Below are 25,563 nucleotides of genomic sequence, written 5' to 3' on the forward strand. Positions count from 1 at the left end.
AAGTGGAAAACTTTCAACGTTTTTCGTCGCCCAAACAGATTCTTTGGATGTGATAAATGCCGAAGTTTTATTTACGGAGGCAATAATTGAGCATGGACTTCCAATCGCACTGGCTGATCACATGGGACAGTTATTTCGGAAAATGTTTCCCGACTCGAAAATCGCCAAAAAATATGGATGTGGTCGAACCAAAACATCAAACATTATTCAGTGTCTTGGAACAGAATCCAAGCTTGGACAGAAAGTTAATAATGACACCAATTTTTTTTTTTATGGAATTGTTTAGTACTTTTTTACCATTTGTTTACTGTAAAAAGTGTTTATACTGTTTATACTTTCAATTAACAAATTGAAGTCTTGTGAAAGGTTGACAGGATAACTGGCATTAACTGTCAAAATAATTTCAAACTATTGAAGTTAGCTTACAGAATAAACATGTCAATCAACCCGTATGATTTTTGCTGTAATATTTTTGTTTTGAAAAGTCACTGTGACTGATAGAAGTGATGGTTTTAGCAACATTTTAACCTGTCTGAATGCTAATAATCATTTTGCGTCGGGGGGCAAAGACCCCCCACCAGGACTTTGTCCTGGACCTGCGGCCCCTGGACCCTGGCTACTAGGTTTTTCTGATTTCAAAAGTTGGCAGGTATGCTACTTGTATCTCAAATGACTTGTAAGTCAAGGTACTCATTTGTTGAGGTACCACTGTAGTATGATAACATTATTATTTTAATATTGATATTGGTAAGGAGGGAGAAATAATGGTATTTTTATTCTAGTCAGGAGGGACTACTTTAAAACTGTCTTACAACATTCTTTCAGATCTGGTTCTGCAGAACAGCCACATACCTGCCAACTACTCCGGTTTTCCCGTAATTAGTACGGTTTTCATCAACCTATTCCGGGTTACGGTTGCAGTGATATAAAATACGGTTTTTCATTAATTACAATTTTTTATTTTTTTTTAAGTTTTATTCACGAAATCGCGTAACAACAATGACAATCGACACTGCTTCCCGTAACTTCCTATCGAGCCATTCCGAATGCCATGCCCGAGGCTATTTATAGCACCGCTGCCAAGCACGAGGCACCTGTCGCCCATTGTTTCCAAACGAGCGAACGATCATGGAATCAACCGGAGAAAAATCGCAAACGAGTCTTAAACCGAAAAGAAAACTGCAGTCATTCCGTGAAGAATATTCAAAAGCCTATCCGGGAATAATTATCCGTTCCAAAAAGGGTGAAAACTACGCAAATTGCACCTTGTGCAGACAAGATTTTTCGATCGGACACGGAGGAATTAGCCATGTAAAAGACCACGTTGGGACAAAAAAACACAAGTCTAATGCTGTTGCTAAATTTGGATTTTAGCCACAAAAAGGTAATGACACCAATGTTATCTATTGGAATTGTTTAGTACTGTTATACTGTTAAAAGTGTTTATACTATTTATGCTTTCAAGTCCAAGTTGAAGAAATCTTGTTAAATGTTGACAGCATAACTACCAAAATACAGAAGTATGTCCTTAATATTTTTGCAGTGCTATTTCTGTTGAAAAGTTCAAATGATTACATTAGAGATGTGATGTGCCACTTTTCAAGTGTCTGATGGCTTCAATTAATTTTCATGAATTTTTCATATTTTGAATTCTTTTGAAAGGCTTACAAAAAAACTACATTTGAATTGTAATTCCATGCTATTGACAGGACTATTAATTTTAATGAAGTTAGCTTACCATGTTTACAGTATGATAATTGTGATAGAAATGTGAATTTTAGGCACAGAATATTTTTTACAATTGAACAAGGCAGTAGATTATACAAGCTTGGACAGAAAGTTAATAATGACACCAATTTTTTTTTTAATGGAATTGTTTAGTACTGTTTTACCATTTGTTTACTGTAAAAAGTGTTTATACTTTCAATGAACAAATTGAAGTCTTGTGAAAGGTTGACAGGATAACTGGCATTAACTGTCAAAATAATTTCAAACTATTGAAGTTAGCTTACAGAATAAACATGTCAATCAACCCATATGATTTTTGCTGTAATATTTTTGTTTTGAAAAGTCACTGTGACTGATAGAAAAGTGATGGTTTTAGCAACATTTTAACCTGTCTGAATGCAATCAATCATTTTGCACTTTGTCCTGGACCTACCGGGGCCTGCGGGCCCTGGACCCTGGCTACTAGGTTTTTCTGATTTCAAAAGTTGGCAGGTATGCAGCCATCTTTAAAGCTCTTATCCCTTACACTCGGTCCAGGTACGCTGGCTGGAGTCATTGACCTGGCAGTAGACTGGATGACAGACCTGAAAGAAGGTGTGTGTCTGTCCGCCTTCTGGTATAGCCACGAGCAGTGCTGCTGGACATCCAATGAGACAACCTTTGACGACCGTGACAAGTGTCCGCAGTGGCAGAAGTGGGCAGAGTTGATGACAGGCCATTCTGAGGTTGAAACACCTAATTTCCCTTAAAATAATAACTAAACATCATTTTAACACGTCGTTTGCCTGGTGTAATGTCTCTTTTAGGGTGCAGGACCGTATGTGTTAAACTACTTCCTGTACATCCTGTGGGCTCTTTTCTTCTCCTTTCTGGCCGTGTCACTAGTGAGAGTGTTTGCGCCGTACGCTTGCGGCTCCGGAATCCCAGAGGTGAGGTAGTGACATGAATGAGCAATGAAGGTTGAACTGACCTAACCGCTTTTCAGATCAAGACCATCCTCAGTGGCTTTATCATCCGTGGTTATTTGGGAAAATGGACACTGCTCATCAAGACTGTCACGCTGGTGCTGGCTGTGTCATCGGGCCTCAGCTTGGGGAAGGAAGGTCCTCTGGTCCATGTTGCATGCTGCTGTGGGAACCTCTTCTGCAGCCTCTTCTCCAAGTACAGCAAGAACGAGGGGAAGCGACGAGAGGTGCTTACTCGTGTGTAGTTCTTCATGTGATGGAGTGGCACATGCTAGCTCACTTTCATTCTTGCTTCTTTCTGCAGGTGTTATCGGCTGCAGCAGCGGCTGGTGTGTCGGTGGCTTTTGGGGCACCCATTGGAGGGGTCCTGTTTAGTCTGGAGGAGGTGGGTCCATCGTTAAGTGTATCATGTGTTTAAGGCTGCCCAAATCCTGTTTTTTCATTGTACCCAAAATGTCCAAAGTGGCAAAAATAATCCCAATTTTTAAATCAGGTGATAAAAATAATATGAACAATTATAGGCCAATTTCAATTTTACCAACATTTTCAAAAATATTTGAGAAAGTGGTCTATAACCGACTGAATGACTTTCTGGAAAAACTACATATCCTTGACCCCTCCCAATATGGTTTTCGTAAAAAAAAGCACCACCTGTATGGCTATACTCGACCTTTTGGAAAAGGTCAATGACTGTATTGAAGAAGGAAAATGCGGTATTGGCATTTTTTTGGATCTATCCAAGGCCTTTGACACAATAGACTTTGAGATCTTATTGTATAAGCTATATCACTATGGTGTCAGAGGGGTACCTCTCGATTGGTTCCGCTCTTACCTATACGGAAGGCAGCAATGTGTATGCGTCAATGATCACAATTCACCCTGTATGACCATAAATTATGGGGTTCCCCAGGGATCCATCTTGTGGCCTCTCCTTTTTATCCTATACATAAATGATTTTGTAAACTCCTCCGAAACTTTTCATAAAATAATTTTTGCTGACGATACAAATTTGTTTACCTCACACAGGAGCCTACACCATCTACAAGTAACTGTCAATTCAGAGCTTGTGAAAGTAGATTCCTGGTTCAAATGCAATAAGCTCTCACTTAATGTAAATAAAACACATTTTATTCTATTTCGTTCTAATAAAAACCGGACAAATACTGAGCACTGCCATACCAACATCAATGGGCAGGAAATACAGAGAGTGTACTCCACAAAATTCCTGGGGGTCATCATTGACGAATACCTCAATTTCAAATGTCACATTAGCCATCTGTTAAACAAATTATCCAAATATGTTGGCCTGTTCTTTCACCTTCGTCATTATCGTCCTCTTTATGCTCTACTCACATTATATAAAACTCTCTTTGAACCACATCTAAACTACTGTAATGTCATCTGGTGTAACACCTTCCCTACCTACCTCCACAAATTACAGGTAAAAGCCAGTAAATTAGAATATTTTGAAAAACTTGATTTATTTCAGTAATTGCATTCAAAAGGTGTAACTTGTACATTATATTTATTCATTGCACACAGACTGATGCATTCAAATGTTTATTTCATTTAATTTTGATGATTTGAAGTGGCAACAAATGAAAATCCAAAATTCCGTGTGTCACAAAATTAGAATATTACTTAAGGCTAATACAAAAAAGGGATTTTTAGAAATGTTGGCCAACTGAAAAGTATGAAAATGAAAAATATGAGCATGTACAATACTCAATACTTGGTTGGAGCTCCTTTTGCCTCAATTACTGCATTAATGCGGCGTGGCATGGAGTCGATGAGTTTCTGGCACTGCTCAGGTGTTATGAGAGCCCAGGTTGCTCTGATAGTGGCCTTCAACTCTTCTGCGTTTTTGGGTCTGGCATTCTGCATCTTCCTTTTCACAATACCCCACAGATTTTCTATGGGGCTAAGGTCAGGGGAGTTGGCGGGCCAATTTAGAACAGAAATACCATGGTCCGTAAACCAGGCACGGGTAGATTTTGCGCTGTGTGCAGGCGCCAAGTCCTGTTGGAACTTGAAATCTCCATCTCCATAGAGCAGGTCAGCAGCAGGAAGCATGAAGTGCTCTAAAACTTGCTGGTAGACGGCTGCGTTGACCCTGGATCTCAGGAAACAGAGTGGACCGACACCAGCAGATGACATGGCACCCCAAACCATCACCCAACCATGCAAATTTTGCATTTCCTTTGGAAATCGAGGTCCCAGAGTCCGGAGGAAGACAGGAGAGGCACAGGATCCACGTTGCCTGAAGTCTAGTGTAAAGTTTCCACCATCAGTGATGGTTTGGGGTACCATGTCATCTGCTGGTGTCGGTCCACTCTGTTTCCTGAGATCCAGGGTCAACGCAGCCGTCTACCAGCAAGTTTTAGAGCACTTCATGCTTCCTGCTGCTGACCTGCTCTATGGAGATGGAGATTTCAAGTTCCAACAGGACTTGGCGCCTGCACACAGCGCAAAATCTACCCGTGCCTGGTTTACGGACCATGGTATTTCTGTTCTAAATTGGCCCGCCAACTCCCCTGACCTTAGCCCCATAGAAAATCTGTGGGGTATTGTGAAAAGGAAGATGCAGAATGCCAGACCCAAAAACGCAGAAGAGTTGAAGGCCACTATCAGAGCAACCTGGGCTCTCATAACACCTGAGCAGTGCCAGAAACTCATCGACTCCATGCCACGCCGCATTAACGCAGTAATTGAGGCAAAAGGAGCTCCAACCAAGTATTGAGTATTGTACATGCTCATATTTTTCATTTTCATACTTTTCAGTTGGCCAACATTTCTAAAAATCCCTTTTTTGTATTAGCCTTAAGTAATATTCTAATTTTGTGACACACGGAATTTTGGATTTTCATTTGTTGCCACTTCAAATCATCAAAATTAAATGAAATAAACATTTGAATGCATCAGTCTGTGTGCAATGAATAAATATAATGTACAAGTTACACCTTTTGAATGCAATTACTGAAATAAATCAAGTTTTTCAAAATATTCTCATTTACTGGCTTTTACCTGTATACTATCCTCTGGACCCCATGTCAAAAGCTTATTTGGGGGACCCTTTCACGTACCAACATCTTTAAATGATGATATTTCACTACTATTGTATTTGTTATATGGTATTGTGAATAAACTTGAAACATGAAACATGTTTTCTGCAGGTCAGCTACTACTTTCCTCTGAAGACGTTATGGCGATCGTTCTTCGCCGCACTGGTCGCTGCTTTCACACTGCGCTCCATCAACCCATTTGGCAACAGCCGCCTGGTTCTGTTCTACGTGGAATACCACACGCCGTGGTACATGGCCGAGCTGGTGCCCTTCATCCTTCTGGGCGTCTTTGGTGGCCTTTGGGGGACCCTCTTCATTCGCGCCAATATCGCCTGGTGTCGGCGGAGAAAGACAACTGAGCTGGGAAAATACCCAGTTCTGGAAGTCATCGCAGTGACGGCGATCACCGCCGTGCTGGCATATCCTAACCCGTACACACGGCGCAGTACTAGTGAGCTCATCTCTGAGCTCTTTAACGACTGTGGAGCGCTGGAGTCGTCGCAGCTCTGCGACTACATCAACAACCCCAATATGAGCCGACCCATTGACGACATCCCGGACCGCCCAGCTGGCCCCGGTGTTTACAATGCTCTATGGCAGCTGGCGCTCGCTCTCATCTTCAAGATCGTCATCACCATCTTCACCTTTGGCATGAAGGTTAGTGCAAATTAATTTCCGTATTGTATGAGAAAACACCGGCGTGATCACAAATGTGATGTCGTCAGATCCCATCAGGGCTCTTCATTCCCAGCATGGCGGTGGGTGCCATCGCAGGTCGCATTGTAGGGATTGCCGTGGAGCAAATGGCGTACCACCATCATGACTGGATCATTTTCAAAAACTGGTGCAGACCCGGCGCCGATTGCGTCACACCTGGACTCTACGCCATGGTGGGTGCCGCTGCCTGTCTGGGTAAGCAAAATTCTTATCCTCAGAAATAAGGAGTTTTCGAGGAAATTAATAGATACTTCTGTTGCCATCCTTTTAGGTGGTGTGACCAGGATGACTGTCTCTTTAGTGGTCATTATGTTTGAGCTCACCGGCGGTCTGGAGTACATTGTTCCATTGATGGCAGCCGCTGTCACCAGCAAGTGGGTGGCTGATGCCTTTGGGAAAGAAGGCATCTATGAGTCACACATACAGGTAAAAGCCAGTAAATTAGAATATTTTGAAAAACTTGATTTATTTCAGTAATTGCATTCAAAAGGTTTAACTTGTACATTATATTTATTCATTGCACACAGACTGATGCATTCAAATGTTTATTTCATTTAATTTTGATGATTTGAAGTGGCAACAAATGAAAATCCAAAATTCCGTGTGTCACAAAATTAGAATATTACTTAAGGCTAATACAAAAAAGGGATTTTTAGAAATGTTGGCCAACTGAAAAGTATGAAAATGAAAAATATGAGCATGTACAATACTCAATACTTGGTTGGAGCTCCTTTTGCCTCAATTACTGCGCTAATGCGGCGTGGCATGGAGTCGATGAGTTTCTGGCACTGCTCAGGTGTTATGAGAGCCCAGGTTGCTCTGATAGTGGCCTTCAACTCTTCTGCGTTTTTGGGTCTGGCATTCTGCATCTTCCTTTTCACAATACCCCACAGATTTTCTATGGGGCTAAGGTCAGGGGAGTTGGCGGGCCAATTTAGAACAGAAATACCATGGTCCGTAAACCAGGCACGGGTAGATTTTGCGCTGTGTGCAGGCGCCAAGTCCTGTTGGAACTTGAAATCTCCATCTCCATAGAGCAGGTCAGCAGCAGGAAGCATGAAGTGCTCTAAAACTTGCTGGTAGACGGCTGCGTTGACCCTGGATCTCAGGAAACAGAGTGGACCGACACCAGCAGATGACATGGCACCCCAAACCATCACCCAACCATGCAAATTTTGCATTTCCTTTGGAAATCGAGGTCCCAGAGTCTGGAGGAAGACAGGAGAGGCACAGGATCCACGTTGCCTGAAGTCTAGTGTAAAGTTTCCACCATCAGTGATGGTTTGGGGTGCCATGTCATCTGCTGGTGTCGGTCCACTCTGTTTCCTGAGATCCAGGGTCAACGCAGCCGTCTACCAGCAAGTTTTAGAGCACTTCATGCTTCCTGCTGCTGACCTGCTCTATGGAGATGGGGATTTCTAGTTCCAACAGGACTTGGCGCCTGCACACAGCGCAAAATCTACCCGTGCCTGGTTTACGGACCATGGTATTTCTGTTCTAAATTGGCCCGCCAACTCCCCTGACCTTAGCCCCATAGAAAATCTGTGGGGTATTGTGAAAAGGAAGATGCAGAATGCCAGACCCAAAAACGCAGAAGAGTTGAAGGCCACTATCAGAGCAACCTGGGCTCTCATAACACCTGAGCAGTGCCAGAAACTCATCGACTCCATGCCACGCCGCATTAACGCAGTAATTGAGGCAAAAGGAGCTCCAACCAAGTATTGAGTATTGTACATGCTCATATTTTTCATTTTCATACTTTTCAGTTGACCAACATTTCTAAAAATCCCTTTTTTGTATTAGCCTTAAGTAATATTCTAATTTTGTGACACACGGAATTTTGGATTTTCATTTGTTGCCACTTCAAATCATCAAAATTAAATGATATAAACATTTGAATGCATCAGTCTGTGTGCAATGAATAAATATAATGTACAAGTTACACCTTTTGAATGCAATTACTGAAATAAATCAAGTTTTTCAAAATATTCTAATTTACTGGCTTTTACCTGTACAGCTCAACGGGTACCCATACCTGGATGTCAGGGATGAGTTCACCCACCGCACCTTGGCTGCTGACGTGATGCGGCCTCGAAGGAATGACCCACCGCTGGCCGTCCTTACGCAGGATGCCACCACCGTGGAGGATGTTGAGGCGCTGATCAAAGACACGGATTATAACGGCTTCCCAGTAGTTGTGTCCCGGGAGTCTGAGCGGCTCATCGGCTTTGTGCAGCGCAGAGACCTCACCCTCGCCATCAGTGAGTCAGTTTGCTTCTTCTTTAGTCTGGCATGATGTTGGACATCTGTTATATCACGCTTTGTGTGTCTCCACACAGAAAACGCCCGTCAGAAGCAAGATGGCGTGGTTAGCAGCTCAATGGTCTACTTCACAGAGGACGCGCCGCAGTTGCCGGCCAGCACCCCGCACCCGCTGAAACTGCGTCGCATACTGAACCTGAGTCCTTTTACCGTCACAGACCACACACCCATGGAAACTGTGGTGGACATATTCCGCAAGCTGGGCCTCCGCCAGTGTCTGGTCACACGCAGCGGGTAAGAAAGAGGATGCGGCATGAAAAAGTCGATGCTTTGTTTAATTACTTATTTCATTGTCGTTTTGCCAGGCGTCTGCTCGGCATTATCACCAAGAAGGATGTTCTCCGTCACATGGCGCAAATGATGAACCAGGATCCTGAGTCCATCATGTTCAATTAGCTTTGCGACATGCTGCACCCTGTAAAATTGTGATAATGCCCTCTCACCTCTCGACAGGCAAGTCTTAACTTTGGCACTGTCATGTCACTTTTTGTCCACCTGTGTCGCTAAACAGTCCACGTCGAGACTTTGCCCAAAATATCCTTTTATTTTTGGAAAAGCAGGCTTTCACCGTGCTTGTATGTCAGTGAATGTGTGAATGTTTGCGGTTGAATTTGAGAGTAAGTGTTTTTTTGTATGCAACGAAGGAATTTCTGACAAAAAAATAATGTGATGAATGAACTTTTAATACTGTAATACAGGGGTGTCCATTGTTTTCTACCAGGGCCACTTACCAAAACAATGTAGGAATGCAGAGGCCACTGTACATAGATTCTCAAAACAATCCAGTATAGGTCAATCAATATATCTGAACAAAAACATCAACATCTTAGCTTTGTGTTAAATGTGACAGAGCAAATAGTGAAATATCTAATAGAATATCGCTAATATTGAATTGATATTTTTCAGAAAATGCCTAGGACCAATTTATTAAAAAACGGTTTCCCCTGGGCTGCACTTTGGACACCCTTGCTGTCATTAATCTAATCACTGTGTTACTGCAATGTAATCCAATACACTGATAAGGGCGAGGACACTGAGAAAATGCACGCTTCCCACTTTCCTAACTTACCTACTGTACGTCCAAAAGTAAACGGTCAGTGTTTGTGTGCCATGAACTGCCATGTCCTAGGTTTGTTTGTATCGTGGTAAAAAATAACGAAAGTCAATTGCTCATTTCTGTCACACTGGACTGAAAATGTGAGAAGAAAAACTAAATGTTGAGCTGAATTTCTTCAAATGCCAACAGAATGTATTGAAATGTGTATTCATGTGATTTAATTTATTTTTCTTTAGTTAGAGATGCATTAATATTTTTAACTATCAGATATTTGCACTTTGGTCCAGACATGTAAATGCAGTGATGGAAAATAAAGTATTCAGCTTACCTTGAAAAATCCTCTAAAGTAGTGGTGTAAAATATGTTTAATACTTGTGGCTCTGCATACCACATGTTTATTTCAACATTACCTACTATCACACGATTGATAGGACAGAACTTTTATCATCTGGCGATGTCGTCCTCATCAGGGTTTGGTGGTCACCTCCTGCTGCTGGACGGCTCTCTCCAGGTCTGAGTAGTATTCCAGAGCTCTCCGCACTGGTTCCAGAATATGTTGCTGCGGGGCGAGACATAGGAAAAGGCTTTACACGGACTCAGGTTGTAGAAGATTCGTGTTGCAGATGTTTTACCTCTAGACAGGGAAAGAGCTTGGTGAGTTCGGTGAAGAGTGGTAGCAGGACAAAACGGATGAAGCTGGTCTGGGAGGTCGGCTTGGATACTTTGTCCCGGTCCATGAACGGAGTGACTGGAAGCCCTTTGAGTTTTTCTGTGTCGCTCTGCGGCCCAGACATGACAACACGGTCTTGTCACACCACTGTCTTGCACATCGGCAGATGTCACTACCAGTAATTGCAACATTTAATGTGAACTTTCATGTGTTTTGGCGCAACTACAGCCTTTTTTAGATGAAAATTGCACTTTAGATCCATTTCAATCTGGATACAAAGCTTTGCACAGTACTGAATCTGCACTTTTAAAGGTTTTTAATGATTTGCTTTTAATATCTGATTCTGGCAGCTCTGCCATTTTAGTGCTTTTAGATCTTACAGCTGCCTTTGACACAGTCCACCACACAATTCTTTTAGATCGCCTGAGAGACTGTGTGGGTGTCAGGGGGACTGCATTAGAGTGGTTCAGATCCTACCTGCCCCAAGTGGAGGAGTTCAAGTACCTCGGAGTCTTGTTCACGAGTGGGGGAAGAGTGGATCGTGAGATCGACAGGCGGATCGGTGCGGCGTCTTCAGTAATGCGGACGCTGTATCGATCCGTTGTGGTGAAGAAGGAGCTGAGCCGGAAGGCAAAGCTCTCGATTTACCGGTCGATCTACGTTCCCATCCTCACCTATGGTCATGAGCTTTGGGTCATGACCGAAAGGACAAGATCACGGGTACAAGCGGCCGAAATGAGTTTCCTCCGCCGAGTGGCGGGGCTCTCCCTTAGAGATAAGGTGAGAAGCTCTGTCATTCGGGGGGAGCTCAAAGTAAAGCCGCTGCTCCTCCACATGGAGAGGAGCCAGATGAGGTGGTTTGGGCATCTGGTCAGGATGCCACCCGAACGCCTCCCTAGGAAGGTGTTTCGGGCACGTCCGACCGGTAGGAGGCCACGGGGAAGACCCAGGACACGCTGGGAAGACTATCTCTCCCGGCTGGCCTGGGAACGCCTCGGGATCCCCCGGGAGGAGCTGGACGAAGTGGCTGGGGAGAGGGAAGTCTGGGCTTCCCTGCTTAAGCTGCTGCCCCCGCGACCCGACCTCGGATAAGCGGAAGAAGATGGATGGATGGATGGAGATCCTACCTGTCAGAAAGGTCCTTCTCCGTCAGGCTGGGGGACGCCACTTCTTCTTCTGCTCCGCTTTACTGTGGTGTCCCCCAGGGATCTATTCTAGGCCCCATCCTGTTCGCTCTATATCTCCTCCCTCTTGGAGAGATTTTTAAGAGGCATGGAGTGTCTTATCACTTTTATGCTGACGACTGCCAAATTTATATGCCTATTTCAAAAGGCCACGGCCCCCTGACACCCCTTCTCAACTGTCTATGCGACGTCAAGGCTTGGTTAGCCCAGAATTTTTTAATACTGAATGAGGGAAAAACGGAAATTTTAGTGTTTGGTCCGGCCCTCACTGACTTGGGACCATTGCAAAATGATGTGCGTCCCAAAGTCACCAGCCTTGGCGTCACTATAGACAGACATTTTAAACTTGACAAACAAGTCAATGGCGTTTTAAAATCGTGTTTTTATCATCTTCGTCTTTTAGCAAAGGTAAAACCGTTTTAATCTTTTAACCTTTTTGAACAAGTCGTGCATGCTTTTATTTCAAGTGGCCTGGACTACTGCGATGCACTTTATGCTGGCATTAGCCAAAAAGCTCTCTCCCGGTTGCAGTTAGTCCAGAATGCGGCAGCAGGACTTTTAACAGGGGCCAGGAGACGCCAGCATATAACCCCAATCCTTGAGAGTTTGCACTGGCTCCCTGTTCATTTTAGAATTGATTTTAAAACCTTGCTGTTTGTTTTTAAAGCTTTACATGGACTGGCACCTCAGTATATCTCGGACCTCATCCAAACTTACAATCCTGCGCGCGCTCTGAGGTCCGAGAGCCAGCTCCAGCTCGCGGTGTCCAAGACCAGACTTAAAACCAGGGGAGACAGGGCCTTCTCTGTGGTCGGCCCTAAGCTCTGGAACACTCTGCCCCTCCATGTTCAAACTGCTCCCACAGTGGAGTGTTTTAAGTCTCGTTTAAGACCCACTTTTATTCTCTGGCTTTTAACACTACGTGAGTTGTGTGGTCCTCTGTTGTCCTCTGTGTTTTTAAAATTTTTCTTTCTATTTACTGTTTTAATTGGTTTTACCCTTTGAAATTGTTTTTAATCATATTTATTAGGGCCCGCAATGGCCCATTGCAAAAGGGAGTCCTTATGCAATGGGACATAAGGACCTATTGTTATTCGTTCGTTTTATTATTCTTTATTCTTCCGCCGCCACAACAAACTGTAATTTGACCCACTTAACATGCTTCAAAACTCACCATATTTGACCCACACATCAGGACCTGCGAAAATTACCTTTTTTTAAAAAAACCGAACCCCACAACTCAAAATTGCGCTCTAGCGCCCCCTAGGAAGAAAAAAAACTAGACTGCCTATATCTCCCACTAGGAAGATCGGAGAGACATGAAACAAAAACCTGTATGTAGGTTTGACTTAGACCTAGTTTTCATAATTGTATATCCTCGGGCAAAAATCAACAGGAAGTTGGCAATTCCCCCTTCAAGACAAAAAAGTACTAAAAACAGTCACTTTTGCCTCTTTGAGCTGTAATTTGACCCTCTTAACATGCTTCAAAACTCACCGAACTGAACGCACACATCAGGACTGGCAAAAATTGCGATCTAATAAAGAAACCTAACCCCAAATTTAAAAATTGCGCTCTACAGCAATTTTTGAATAAAACGGAGAAAAAACTGCTCCTCGGAAGAAAAAAATTACAAAACTGCCTGTAACTCCCACTGGGAAGGTCGGAGAGACATGAAACAAAAACCTCTCCGTAGGTCTCACTTAGACCTACATTTCATAAATTGACAACCCCCAGCAAAAATCAACAGGAAGTTTGCTATTCCCCCTTCAAAACAATTGTTTTTTTAAAAACGGTCACCTTCCTTCAAAAACGAACTCCTCTGAGCGCGTTTGTCGTTTCGCCTTCAAACTAACACAGGAGAGAGATTAAACCCTTGTGATTAAAAGTATAGATGGGATTTTTAATACCTGCTCCGGTTTTGATTTTATGACCCTTCAAAGACCCGCTGCGCTGATGATGCTGCGCTGCTATTTTTTTAAGATGGCTGCTTAAAAGCAGGAAGCACCAACGTGCCCACACAATGCAGACAAGGTAGGTACACTAGACAAAAGTCTTGGGACACTTCAGACTAAAAGTAGACAAAAGTATTGGGACACTTAGGACTAGCACCTGCCAAATACGCGGGCCCGACCAATGCTGCTTGCAGCTTTAATTTTATATTGTTTTTAATTGTGTTTAATATTGTTGTGCAGCACTTTGGAAACATTTTGTTGTTTAAATGTGCTATATAAGTAAAGTGGATTGGATTGGATTGATAGATCAAATGGTGAGGTAAAAAAGATAACCCTGCTTAACCATGCTTTTCTTTACTTAGATTTTCACTCCCTGTGCGTGCCTCAAACCTGGTTGAAGAACTCCTGCAGCAGACAGTCCAGCCAGGGCTCGGCCACATTCATCGGTCTTGCCTCGTTGGAGATGTCGCTCACCTTCACCATGATTTTCATCAACTGCACATACAAGCCAAGGAGCACTGTTGAGTCAGGTGATTCTTTCTAATAACTTTACAATGAAAGCACCCAGTGGTTAGGTTCTTACCACTTCCTTGTGATCCTTGTTCCTGAAATCAAATTTCGACTGGATGGATTTGAACTTATTAAGAATTTCATTGTGCCTCGCCATGTCGGTGGCCAGAATGCACCTGGGAAGACAACGTGACGTGAAATAGAGACCGAACAGCCAGATGGAAAACACAATTGCAGCGGTTACTTGATCATTCCTGCACGGATGTGTTTGTACTGATCGGTGGTGAGATGTTTGAGGACGTTGCACTCCGGCTGCAAAGATTTGACAAGATGAATGCACTGTCAAAGCGGATAGTTTGTCGACCAGAGGCTGCGGGCACCTTGGACAGAATGCCGAAGGCAACGGCACAGTGGTGGTTCTCCAGTGGGGAGATGTCATTGTAGCGAAGAGCCAAGTCCGTCTGAGCGTTAATCTGTGTGACATTCAGACACAACAATCATCTCTCCGATGGAAGGAAGACTGCTGAGGGGGGTAAAGCAACCTGGTAGACATTGTTGTAGCCGGGGTGGTCAAGGTCATGGCACAGGGCGGAGGTCAGCATGATCAGAAGGTCAATCCTCGCCAGTTTGTTCCTGAGGTCTGTCAGCCAAATGAGCCCGTACATCTGCAGAACAAGAAAGCTGCTTTCAAACGCTGCTCTGCCTGATGGAGCTGGACTCCCTGCTGGGCGCACCATCTGAGTGACGCAGAAGCAGTGCTGGAAGTTGTGGAAGGGGATGTTGTTGTAGTGGCAGTAGACCTCAAACAGGAAGTTCTGGAGGACGTCCAGCTCGATGTGGAACACTGTCAGGAAATCCAGGTCGGTGAACATCACCTGGAGTAGCACCAGCATCTCCGCCGCCTCCCACTGCCTGTCAACAGAATCCCAAAGTCGTGCAGGGGAGCTTGTTGAAAAGTGCGTGTTAGAGATGCGCGGTTTGCGGACACAACCGCGGAGTCCGCGGATTATCCGCGGATCGGGCGGATGAAATTAAAAAAAATAAGATTTTATCCGCTCGCGGGTCGGGTCGGGTGGATTAATTAGATATATATATATATTTTTTTTTTTTTGCGGGTGGCAGTTAAACCAATTGGTAAATATATATACATAGTTAAATGTTGTTACCCACATACGAAAAACGAGCAGGCACCTGCTGCATATGCCACAACAGAAGAAAAAAAAAGAAAAGAGATGGACACTTTTACGGAGCGGAGAAGGGACGCCTCGCCGGGGTCCGGGACCGAGGCCCCTTCCCCCGAGAGGGCCCCACCGGGAGCCGTAGCTGAGGCGATCCGCGAGAAGGGCCCGACGCACGTCCAGGGTCACTACCGCGCCCACCGCACAGACACCCCGCCTCGTCCGCCTTCGCCGCGGCCGGCGTCACGCGCAGCAGGTAAGCAGCTTACCTGCCCGCCACCCCCGTGGCCGGGGGCTCGTAACAGGGGTCACTCCGCGCGCTCCGCCCGCGCAGCTTACCTGCCCGCCACCCCTGTTGCCGGGGGCGCGTAACAGGGGTCACTCCGCGCGCAGTGCGCTCACGAAAGGGGTGGGGCTCACCCTGGTTGATATAGACAGCAGGACGGTGGCCATGGAAGTCTGAACCCGCTAAGGAGTGTGTAACAACCCACCTGCCGAATCAACTAGCCCTGAAAATGGATGGCGCTGGAGCGTCGGGCCCATATACCCGGCCGTCGCCGGCAGCGAGACGCGCTTGGAGGTGCGCTCAGCGCGGCTCCCATATGATTGCGCACTGGTGTGCGTCTGGGTCGTGACAGCGTGGCACGCGAAAGTCTGTGCTGCGTTGGATCAGTCTCATTTCTTTAACAGGCAAAAGCTTTATAACCTCAGTGAGGTTATAAAGCTTGCGCACCAGACACGAAGCAAGGCCATGGTGCAGGAGAACAAAGGACTTCTTTCATTTAAGGTTTGTGATAAACCATCAAACTCATTCGTTAAAAGGACTCTATAGTAATATAAAGCGAATTTTTCTGGACATTATCATGCAAGAAAAGTTTATTTTTGGGACCGCGATCACCGCGTAATGATTTTTAAAGGTTGCATGACAAACATTTAACTGTCCCATGTGATCAGCCAGTGCGATTGGAAATCCATGCTCAATTATTGCCTCCGTAAATAAAACTTCGGCATTTATCACATCCAAAGAATCTGTTTGGGCGACGAAAAACGTTGAAAGTTTTCCACTTGTATCGCTAGCAACGGCATTGGACTTGTGTTTTTTTGTCCCAACGTGGTCTTTTACATCGCTAATTCCTCCGTGTCTGATCGAAAAATCTTGTCTGCACAAGGTGCAATTCGCGTAGTTTTCACCCTTTTTTTTTTTTTTAATTAATGAAAAACCCGGAATAGGTTGATGAAAACCGTACGAATTACGGGAAAACCGGAGTAGTTGGCAGGCTCACTAATGCCTTGCATCATCTATATTAGATCGGGCGGATGGCGGGCGGGTGCAGTTCTGATCAAACGTTACATCGGGTGGATGGCGGATGGTTGACGACTTTCTGACGCGGTTGCGGATGAAATAAATTGCCTATCCGCGCATCTCTAGTGCGTGGGCATTTATGTTTACACTCACCAGTTGTCAAAAATGGGAGTTTTAAGATGCTCCCTCACTTCTTCTGTCACCTGCAGAGAGCTACAGACACATCTTGCATCACAAGACATCCTCGACCCAAATCAGAACCGGCCCACTCACCTCATGTTGAGGAACTTCCTGCGAACCTGCTGGCGTTCCTCAACCATGCTCAGCTGAGGCCCCCTGGTTTTAGGCGGGCCCTCATCCCTGAACAGACCCATCCAGCTCAGGTGCTTGACACCCTTAACGGGGAATAAACATGTCAGCTGTGGCACGTGAGCTGTCCCCGAGACTCGACAGGGCTACAAACCTCCAGCTTGCGCTTGAAGGACTCCACCTGACTCTTCAGCTCACAAATGATTTCTGGCGTCTTCCCTGACTCTTCGAGGACTTTGGTCTCCAGGTGACACAGCCTGATCGCACATGCACGATAGGAAGTGAGACCTTGTCCCTCACCCCTTTTGTCAATTATTGCCTGAGCAACTCACCTGTGCTCCATGTTGTCCAGCTCGATAGGCATGGCAACACCTGCATTTGGACACAAACAATCTTAAAGCGATGCACGAGAAGTAAGACATGACCACCAAGTTAGAATCTCCTCTCTGAATGGCATGAAGTTCTGCAATGTGATATATTGCTGTATAACCAGTATTAGTTGGAGGAGACGACCACAATGCATTGCACAAGACACCCTCTCAAATGTATCATGCATTACTATTGCATTGAAATCCCCTCAAGCCGGTCCTATTTATGTCAACAACCAATCTATGTCGACAAACTCATCAATTCCTGCTCGGATATGTTAATTACCTTTATTACTAAAATATACACACTTAGCAGTCCCTTTAGGAAAACAAATTTAACTAATCCCCGGACGCATCTTTGTCGTATGCCCACAACTGTCTCTCTGAACGACGTGAACTGTCCAATCAAAACTAATACTTGTTTGTTGTGTAGACAAAACAGGAACGACAACATGTAACAACAAAATTATTTTGAAAAAACAGCACATTTGTAGTATTCCCACTTATTTGGCTCCTTTCTACAGTGCTAACTAAGCCTTCTGGGTAATGTAGTATATGAACATTAAGCAACATCCGTACTTCCTAGTTTACATGCATTTACAGGTAAAAGCCAGTAAATTAGAATATTTTGAAAAACTTGATTTATTTCAGTAATTGCATTCAAAAGGTGTAACTTGTACATTATATTTATTCATTGCACACAGACTGATGCATTCAAATGTTTATTTCATTTAATTTTGATGATTTGAAGTGGCAACAAATGAAAATCCAAAATTCCGTGTGTCACAAAATTAGAATATTACTTAAGGCTAATACAAAAAAGGGATTTTTAGAAATGTTGGCCAACTGAAAAGTATGAAAATGAAAAATATGAGCATGTACAATACTCAATACTTGGTTGGAGCTCCTTTTGCCTCAATTACTGCGTTAATGCGGCGTGGCATGGAGTCGATGAGTTTCTGGCACTGCTCAGGTGTTATGAGAGCCCAGGTTGCTCTGATAGTGGCCTTCAACTCTTCTGCGTTTTTGGCTCTGGCATTCTGCATCTTCCTTTTCACAATACCCCACAGATTTTCTATGGGGCTAAGGTCAGGGGAGTCGGCGGGCCAATTTAGAACAGAAATACCATGGTCCGTAAACCAGGCACGGGTAGATTTTGCGCTGTGTGCAGGCGCCAAGTCCTGTTGGAACTTGAAATCTCCATCTCCATAGAGCAGGTCAGCAGCATGAAGTGCTCTAAAACTTGCTGGTAGACGGCTGCGTTGACCCTGGATCTCAGGAAACAGAGTGGACCGACACCAGCAGATGACATGGCACCCCAAACCATCACTGATGGTGGAAACTTTACACTAGACTTCAGGCAACGTGGATCCTGTGCCTCTCCTGTCTTCCTCCAGACTCTGGGACCTCGATTTCCAAAGGAAATGCAAAATTTGCATGGTTGGGTGATGGTTTGGGGTGCCATGTCATCTGCTGGTGTCGGTCCACTCTGTTTCCTGAGATCCAGGGTCAACGCAGCCGTCTACCAGCAAGTTTTAGAGCGCTTCATGCTTCCTGCTGCTGACCTGCTCTATGGAGATGGAGATTTCAAGTTCCAACAGGACTTGGCGCCTGCACACAGCGCAAAATCTACCCGTGCCTGGTTTACGGACCATGATATTTCTGTTCTAAATTGGCCCGCCAACTCCCCTGACCTTAGCCCCATAGAAAATCTGTGGGGTATTGTGAAAAGGAAGATGCAGAATGCCAGACCCAAAAACGCAGAAGAGTTGAAGGCCACTATCAGAGCAACCTGGGCTCTCATAACACCTGAGCAGTGGCAGAAACTCATCGACTCCATGCCACGCCGCATTAACGCAGTAATTGAGGCAAAAGGAGCTCCAACCAAGTATTGAGTATTGTACATGCTCATATTTTTCATTTTCATACTTTTCAGTTGGCCAACATTTCTAAAAATCCCTTTTTTGTATTAGCCTTAAGTAATATTCTAATTTTGTGACACACGGAATTTTGGATTTTCATTTGTTGCCACTTCAAATCATCAAAATTAAATGAAATAAACATTTGAATGCATCAGTCTGTGTGCAATGAATAAATATAATGTACAAGTTACACCTTTTGAATGCAATTACTGAAATAAATCAAGTTTTTCAAAAATATTCTAATTTACTGGCTTTTACCTGTATATATCGAGCCTTTATTTATTCGTGGAAAAACGTGTAAGAACAGATTTTAATTTGCAATGCTGACCGAGCAAAGAAGCAGCATTTACATGTTAGAGATGTTGAAGTGTGATGGTCATTTCTCATCTCTGATTTACCAATAAAAATGTGCGCTATAGATTGCTCTCAACAGTACACAAATGCTCTTAACGTGCGGAACATAAATTAATGTATTAAGATGGACAAACTTTTCAAGCGTAAAACCTACATGGAAAATGTCTGCAACTGGATGATAGAGTAGACAGCGGACAATAAGGAAGCCTTTTGGTGGTGTTTATTTCTGCAATTCTGATTATTACTGTTAGTATAATTAATTAATTGTTGGCCTAGTCCAGGGGTCGGCAACCCGCGGCTCCGGAGCCGCATGCGGCTCTTTGATCACTCTGATGCGGCTCAGCAGCATACTTGCCGAACGCCCCGATTTTCCCGTGAGATTTCCGGATTTCAGTGACTCTCGCAGATAACTCCCGGGATTAATTTTCACCGATTCTCACCCTTACAGCTATAATAAGGGCGTGCCATGATGGTGCAACATTTGGCGCCCTCTACAATTTGTATTAACAGCGTGCCAGCCCAACCACTTCTGCTTGCACACGTACGTGACAGCAAGGCATACTTGATCAACAGTCACACAGGTTACATTGACGGTGAGTATATAAAACAACTTTAACACTCTTACTAATAATGCGCCACACTTTGAACCAAAACCAAACAAGAATGACAAACACATTACGGGAGAACATCTGCACTTTAACACAACATAAACACAACAGAACAAATACCCAGAATCCCATGCAGCCCTGACTCTTCCGGGCTACATTATACACCCCTGCTACCACCAAACCCCGCCCCCACCCCAGTCAGTTCAGGTGGGCGGGGTTTGGTATCCCGGAAAAGTTAGGGCTGCATGGGATTCTGGGTATTTGTCCTGTTGTGTTACGGTGCAGATGTTCTCCCGAAATGTGTTTGTCATTCTTGTTTGGTGTGGGTTCACAGTGTGGCGCATTATTAGTAAGAGTGTTAAAAGTTTTTTTTATACCGCCACCGTCAGTGTAACCTGTGTGGTTGTTGACCAAGTATGCTTTGCTGTCAACCACGTTAGCAAGCGGAAACCCATACAACGTATGGCTGATCAGGCACGCTGCTTGTAGTGAGTGCTATATGCTGTACCATCACGGCACGCATGACGCTGACAATAGTCATTCTTATTAAACCCGCGTGCCGCACCAGCATTCAAATTCCATTTTAAGGTGTGGGCAGTGTGTTTGAGACCCCGGATTATACATAGCACAAAAAAAACCTCTGTATGCAGTGTTATTTCATTTTAAATTTCAAAAAAATTTTGCGGCTCCCATTGTTTTCAATAATTTGTGAAACTGGTCAAAATGGCTCTTTGACTGGTAAAGGTTGCCGACCCCTGGCCTAGTGGTTAGAGTGTCCGCCCTGAGATGGGTAGGGTTGTGAGTTCAAACCCCGGCTGAGTCATACCAAAGACTATACAAATGGGAGCCATTACCTCCCTGCTTGGCACTCAGCATCAAGGGTTGGAATTGGGGGTTAAATCACCAAAAATGATTCCCGGGCACGGCCACCGCTGCTGCTCACTGCTCCCCTCACCTCCCAGGGGGTGATCAAGGGTGATGGGTCAAATGCAGAGGGCAAATTTCACCACACCTAGTGTGTGTGTGACTATCATTGCTACTTTAACTTTAACTTAACTTTAAAATAATACAGTAATTTGACAATGAGTATGTGCTTTTACTGCCATCAAGTTGACTTTTAATTTTTGAAATCTTGTAGTTTTTGAGGTTAAGGTTACAAGTAATGCTTAAAACATTGATAACAAAATAATAAAATCACAACTTCATTCAATGTTATTTAAAAAAACCAGGAACAGATTTATTGGCCAAGCATTTTCAACCCGCAAGGAATTTGACTTGGTTCGACTGTGCTCTCTTTGTTCAACGCAAGAAACAAAGAAAAACTACAAGAGAGGACACTGCCGCGGCGGCCATCCGTGACACCATTTTTGATGCAACTTTCTGAAAAAGCTGTGACATTTTAGACTTCAAAAATCCCAAAAAAGGCTGCCTGTACAGGTAAAAGCCAGTAAATTAGAATATTTTGAAAAACTTGATTTATTTCAGTAATTGCATTCAAAAGGTGTAACTTGTACATTATATTTATTCATTGCACACAGACTGATGCATTCAAATGTTTATTTCATTTCATTTTGATGATTTGAAGTGGCAACAAATGAAAATCCAAAATTCCGTGTGTCACAAAATTAGAATATTACTTAAGGCTAATACAAAAAAGGGATTTTTAGAAATGTTGGCCAACTGAAAAGTATGAAAATGAAAAATATGAGCATGTACAATACTCAATACTTGGTTGGAGCTCCTTTTGCCTCAATTACTGCATTAATGCGGCGTGGCATGGAGTCGATGAGTTTCTGGCACTGCTCAGGTGTTATGAGAGCCCAGGTTGCTCTGATAGTGGCCTTCAACTCTTCTGCGTTTTTGGGTCTGGCATTCTGCATCTTCCTTTTCACAATACCCCACAGATTTTCTATGAGGCTAAGGTCAGGGGAGTTGGCGGGCCAATTTAGAACAGAAATACCATGGTCCGTAAACCAGGCACGGGTAGATTTTGCGCTGTGTGCAGGCGCCAAGTCCTGTTGGAACTTGAAATCTCCATCTCCATAGAGCAGGTCAGCAGCAGGAAGCATGAAGTGCTCTAAAACTTGTTGGTAGACGGCTGCGTTGACCCTGGATCTCAGGAAACAGAGTGGACCGACACCAGCAGATGACATGGCACCCCAAACCATCACCCAACCATGCAAATTTTGCATTTCCTTTGGAAATCGAGGTCCCAGAGTCTGGAGGAAGACAGGAGAGGCACAGGATCCACGTTGCCTGAAGTCTAGTGTAAAGTTTCCACCATCAGTGATGGTTTGGGGTGCCATGTCATCTGCTGGTGTCGGTCCACTCTGTTTCCTGAGATCCAGGGTCAACGCAGCCGTCTACCAGCAAGTTTTAGAGCACTTCATGCTTCCTGCTGCTGACCTGCTCTATGGAGATGGAGATTTCAAGTTCCAACAGGACTTGGCGCCTGCACACAGCGCAAAATCTACCCGTGCCTGGTTTACGGACCATGGTATTTCTGTTCTAAATTGGCCCGCCAACTCCCCTGACCTTAGCCCCATAGAAAATCTGTGGGGTATTGTGAAAAGGAAGATGCAGAATGCTAGACCCAAAAACGCAGAAGAGTTGAAGGCCACTATCAGAGCAACCTGGGCTCTCATAACACCTGAGCAGTGCCAGAAACTCATCGACTCCATGCCACGCCGCATTAACGCAGTAATTGAGGCAAAAGGAGCTCCAACCAAGTATTGAGTATTGTACATGCTCATATTTTTCATTTTCATACTTTTCAGTTGGCCAACATTTCTAAAAATCCCTTTTTTGTATTAGCCTTAAGTAATATTCTAATTTTGTGACACACGGAATTTTGGATTTTCATTTGTTGCCACTTCAAATCATCAAAATTAAATGAAATAAACATTTGAATGCATCAGTCTGTGTGCAATGAATAAATATAATGTACAAGTTACACCTTTTGAATGCAATTACTGAAATAAATCAAGTTTTTCAAAATATTCTAATTTACTGGCTTTTACCTGTAAGCACTGTGTGTTGTATGTATTTGCTATGTTAAGACAAATGATGTGCCATGGAGCTTCAAGGCCCTTTTTCCAGAGCTCTTTAAAATGATTGGATGGTGTCAAGCAAAGTTTGATTTAAAAAAACAACAAAAAACGGATTATTTTGCAGACGAGAGCGCTCACTTTGGAGGTCAGACGCCACCACCTCCAGCCGGTAGTACGAGTCCTGGCTGTTGGGCTCCAGCATGGGCGAGATATTCACCACGCTGCCATTGGCTTTGTACATCTTCAGGATGTGATGAGGAGCCGCGTCTGCCGCCACTCGGAACAGGTCTGTCACGTGTGACAGTCAGGTATGAACAGCTTCATAAATCACGTTTGTCCTTTTTGAGTAAAGCAACTGGTGGTATAAATGAACACTTCCGTCAACATTTGGATTGGACAGATCGGTTCAAATCTGATACCAAGTGTAGTATCAGTATCAGGCCGATACTGATGTGGTGAGATTGATTTTTTTTTTCTTCGTATGCAAGCATATCTCTGAGATTGTGTTGTTCATATTGTTTTATTAGGGAAATAAGCTATTGGACACAGGGGGGATTTGGAGGCAAAATGCCAAATTATTTGAAAGGAAGCCAAAATTAGTTTGTCCTTTTTTTTTTTATAGTTATTTTGCATCTTTGACTTTATATTTGTTTAAACAATTGTACGTAATAAAAGTGAATACAGATTTGTTTTGAATATGTTCATATTGTCTAATATTTCTGTATTTACGTATTACAGTACTTACTTGATTTTAGATCAACATCAAAATGTGCAGAATTGCCCACCACTTGTAAACATGCTCAGTCCTAAATCAGTGCTGTGTATTTCAAAAAAAAAAAAAATCTAGTGTTTTTGTCTTTGATCAAATCTGCCAATTGAATAAATGTGCCAGTTGACACATGGATTATGAATCTGTGTCAACGTGACAAAACCCCTGGCTGAGCTTTTGAGCTTTTTTCTGAGGACCTGTCAGAACCACATGGAGGTCAAGTCCTTGCACACAAGCATCACTGATTGAGTTACTAACATAATCACGCTTCTGGTTTATACTTTTCATTCACTGCAACCCTTTATTCCTGTTTGAATGCAGTTTTAAGACATTTTAATAGGTATAAAATGGATTATTATAATAAAAATCATCCCTCTCACCTTTGACGTCATCAGCCGTGCAGTCTGCGCCTAACTCGGCCTGCTCCACCTTCCCATGAACCATGAAATGAATGATTTTTGTAGTCATTTCAGGGTGAGCTGGGACATCACAAGCTCCAGAAATGAGAATGAGGCCTCTTGACATTGAAGCGCACAAGCCGTACGCGTTGAGGCGCACCTGCAGCTGACACAAACCCCGCCCATGTATTGTCTCCTGATATACCGTAGGAGGGAGATTCCTTTGACGACAACAATGTCCAAAATAGTAATAGGGATGTGAAAGAAGCCATCTTTTAACTTCCTAAACAGGTGTGTGCCAATAGCCACATCACCTACATTCAGAGGTGGGTAGTAACGCGCTACATTTACTCCGTTACATCTACTTGAGTAACTTTTGGGATAAATTGTACTTCTAAGAGTAGTTTTAATGCAACATACTTTTACTTTTACTTGAGTATATTTATAGAGAAGAAATGCTACTTTTACTCCGCTCCATTTATCTACATTCAGCTCGCTACTCGCTACTGATTTGTATCCATCTGTTAATGCACGCTTTGTTTGTTTTGGTTTGTCAGACAGACCTTCAAAGTAGGATCTATCGCATGCCTGCGTTTCACCAATCAAATACACTCACTGGTGACGTTTGACTCCGTTTCACCAATCAAATGCAGTCACTGGTGACGTTTGACTCCGTTTCACCAATCAAATGCAGTCACTGGTGACGTTTGACTCCGTTTCACCAATCAAATGCAGTCACTGGTGACGTTTGACTCCATTTCACCAATCAAATGCAGTCACTGGTGACGTTTGACTTCGTTTCACCAATCAAATGCAGTCACTGGTGACGTTTGACTCCGTTTCACCAATCAAATGCAGTCACTGGTGACGTTTGACTCCGTTTCACCAATCAAATGCAGTCACTGGTGACGTTTGACTCCGTTTCACCAATCAAATCCAGTCACTGGTGACGTTTGACTCCGTTTCACCAATCAAATGCAGTCACTGGTGACGTGTGACTCCGTTTCACCAATCAAATCCAGTCACTGGTGACGTTTGACTCCGTTTCACCAATCAAATGCAGTCACTGGTGACGTTTGACTCCGTTTCACCAATCAAATCCAGTCACTGGTGACGTTTGACTCCGTTTCACCA

The 25,563-nt window shown here is 43.8% G+C and overlaps 2 protein-coding genes across 6 annotated transcripts in view; one reads left to right on the forward strand and one right to left on the reverse strand.

Annotated features, from left to right (window-relative positions):
- clcn4 (chloride channel, voltage-sensitive 4) overlaps positions 1-24,523 on the forward strand; it is a 33,815-nt gene extending 9,292 nt beyond the window's left edge. Inside the window, exons 4-17 of one of the 5 annotated variants that reach the window (XR_009810271.2) lie at positions 2,266-2,453; positions 2,535-2,657; positions 2,714-2,920; positions 2,998-3,078; positions 5,867-6,412; positions 6,481-6,667; positions 6,744-6,898; positions 8,490-8,733; positions 8,812-9,028; positions 9,100-9,247; positions 14,023-14,190; positions 16,861-17,241; positions 23,387-23,570; positions 24,505-24,523. Coding sequence is in view for 1 of the 5 variants with exons in the window: in XM_061924129.1 (XP_061780113.1) it covers positions 2,266-2,453; positions 2,535-2,657; positions 2,714-2,920; positions 2,998-3,078; positions 5,867-6,412; positions 6,481-6,667; positions 6,744-6,898; positions 8,490-8,733; positions 8,812-9,028; positions 9,100-9,190 (2,039 nt within the window). In the remaining 4 variants the exon portion in view is untranslated. Of the gene's footprint in view, positions 1-2,265; positions 2,454-2,534; positions 2,658-2,713; positions 2,921-2,997; positions 3,079-5,866; positions 6,413-6,480; positions 6,668-6,743; positions 6,899-8,489; positions 8,734-8,811; positions 9,029-9,099; positions 9,476-14,022; positions 14,191-16,860; positions 17,242-23,386; positions 24,195-24,504 lie in introns of those variants that run through there. The other 4 variants (XR_009810268.2, XR_009810269.2, XR_009810270.1 and 1 more) reach the window with 4 other exon arrangements.
- Positions 10,231-24,773, reverse strand: LOC133571086 (high affinity cGMP-specific 3',5'-cyclic phosphodiesterase 9A-like). The gene is made up of 13 exons (XM_061924130.2): positions 24,412-24,773; positions 17,293-17,332; positions 17,115-17,217; positions 16,925-17,046; positions 16,805-16,864; positions 14,905-15,082; positions 14,713-14,835; positions 14,551-14,643; positions 14,415-14,482; positions 14,244-14,346; positions 14,051-14,155; positions 10,484-10,630; positions 10,231-10,410 (listed from the first exon to the last, which is right to left on the reverse strand). The coding sequence occupies exons 1-13, from the start codon at positions 24,554-24,556 to the stop codon at positions 10,318-10,320; spliced, it is 1,380 nt and encodes a 459-aa protein (XP_061780114.1). The 5' UTR covers positions 24,557-24,773; the 3' UTR covers positions 10,231-10,317.
- Positions 24,774-25,563: the final 790 nt, after the last annotated feature.

This window comes from Nerophis lumbriciformis, linkage group LG28, assembly GCF_033978685.3.
Source record: "Nerophis lumbriciformis linkage group LG28, RoL_Nlum_v2.1, whole genome shotgun sequence".
Lineage (NCBI taxonomy): Eukaryota > Metazoa > Chordata > Actinopteri > Syngnathiformes > Syngnathidae > Nerophis > Nerophis lumbriciformis.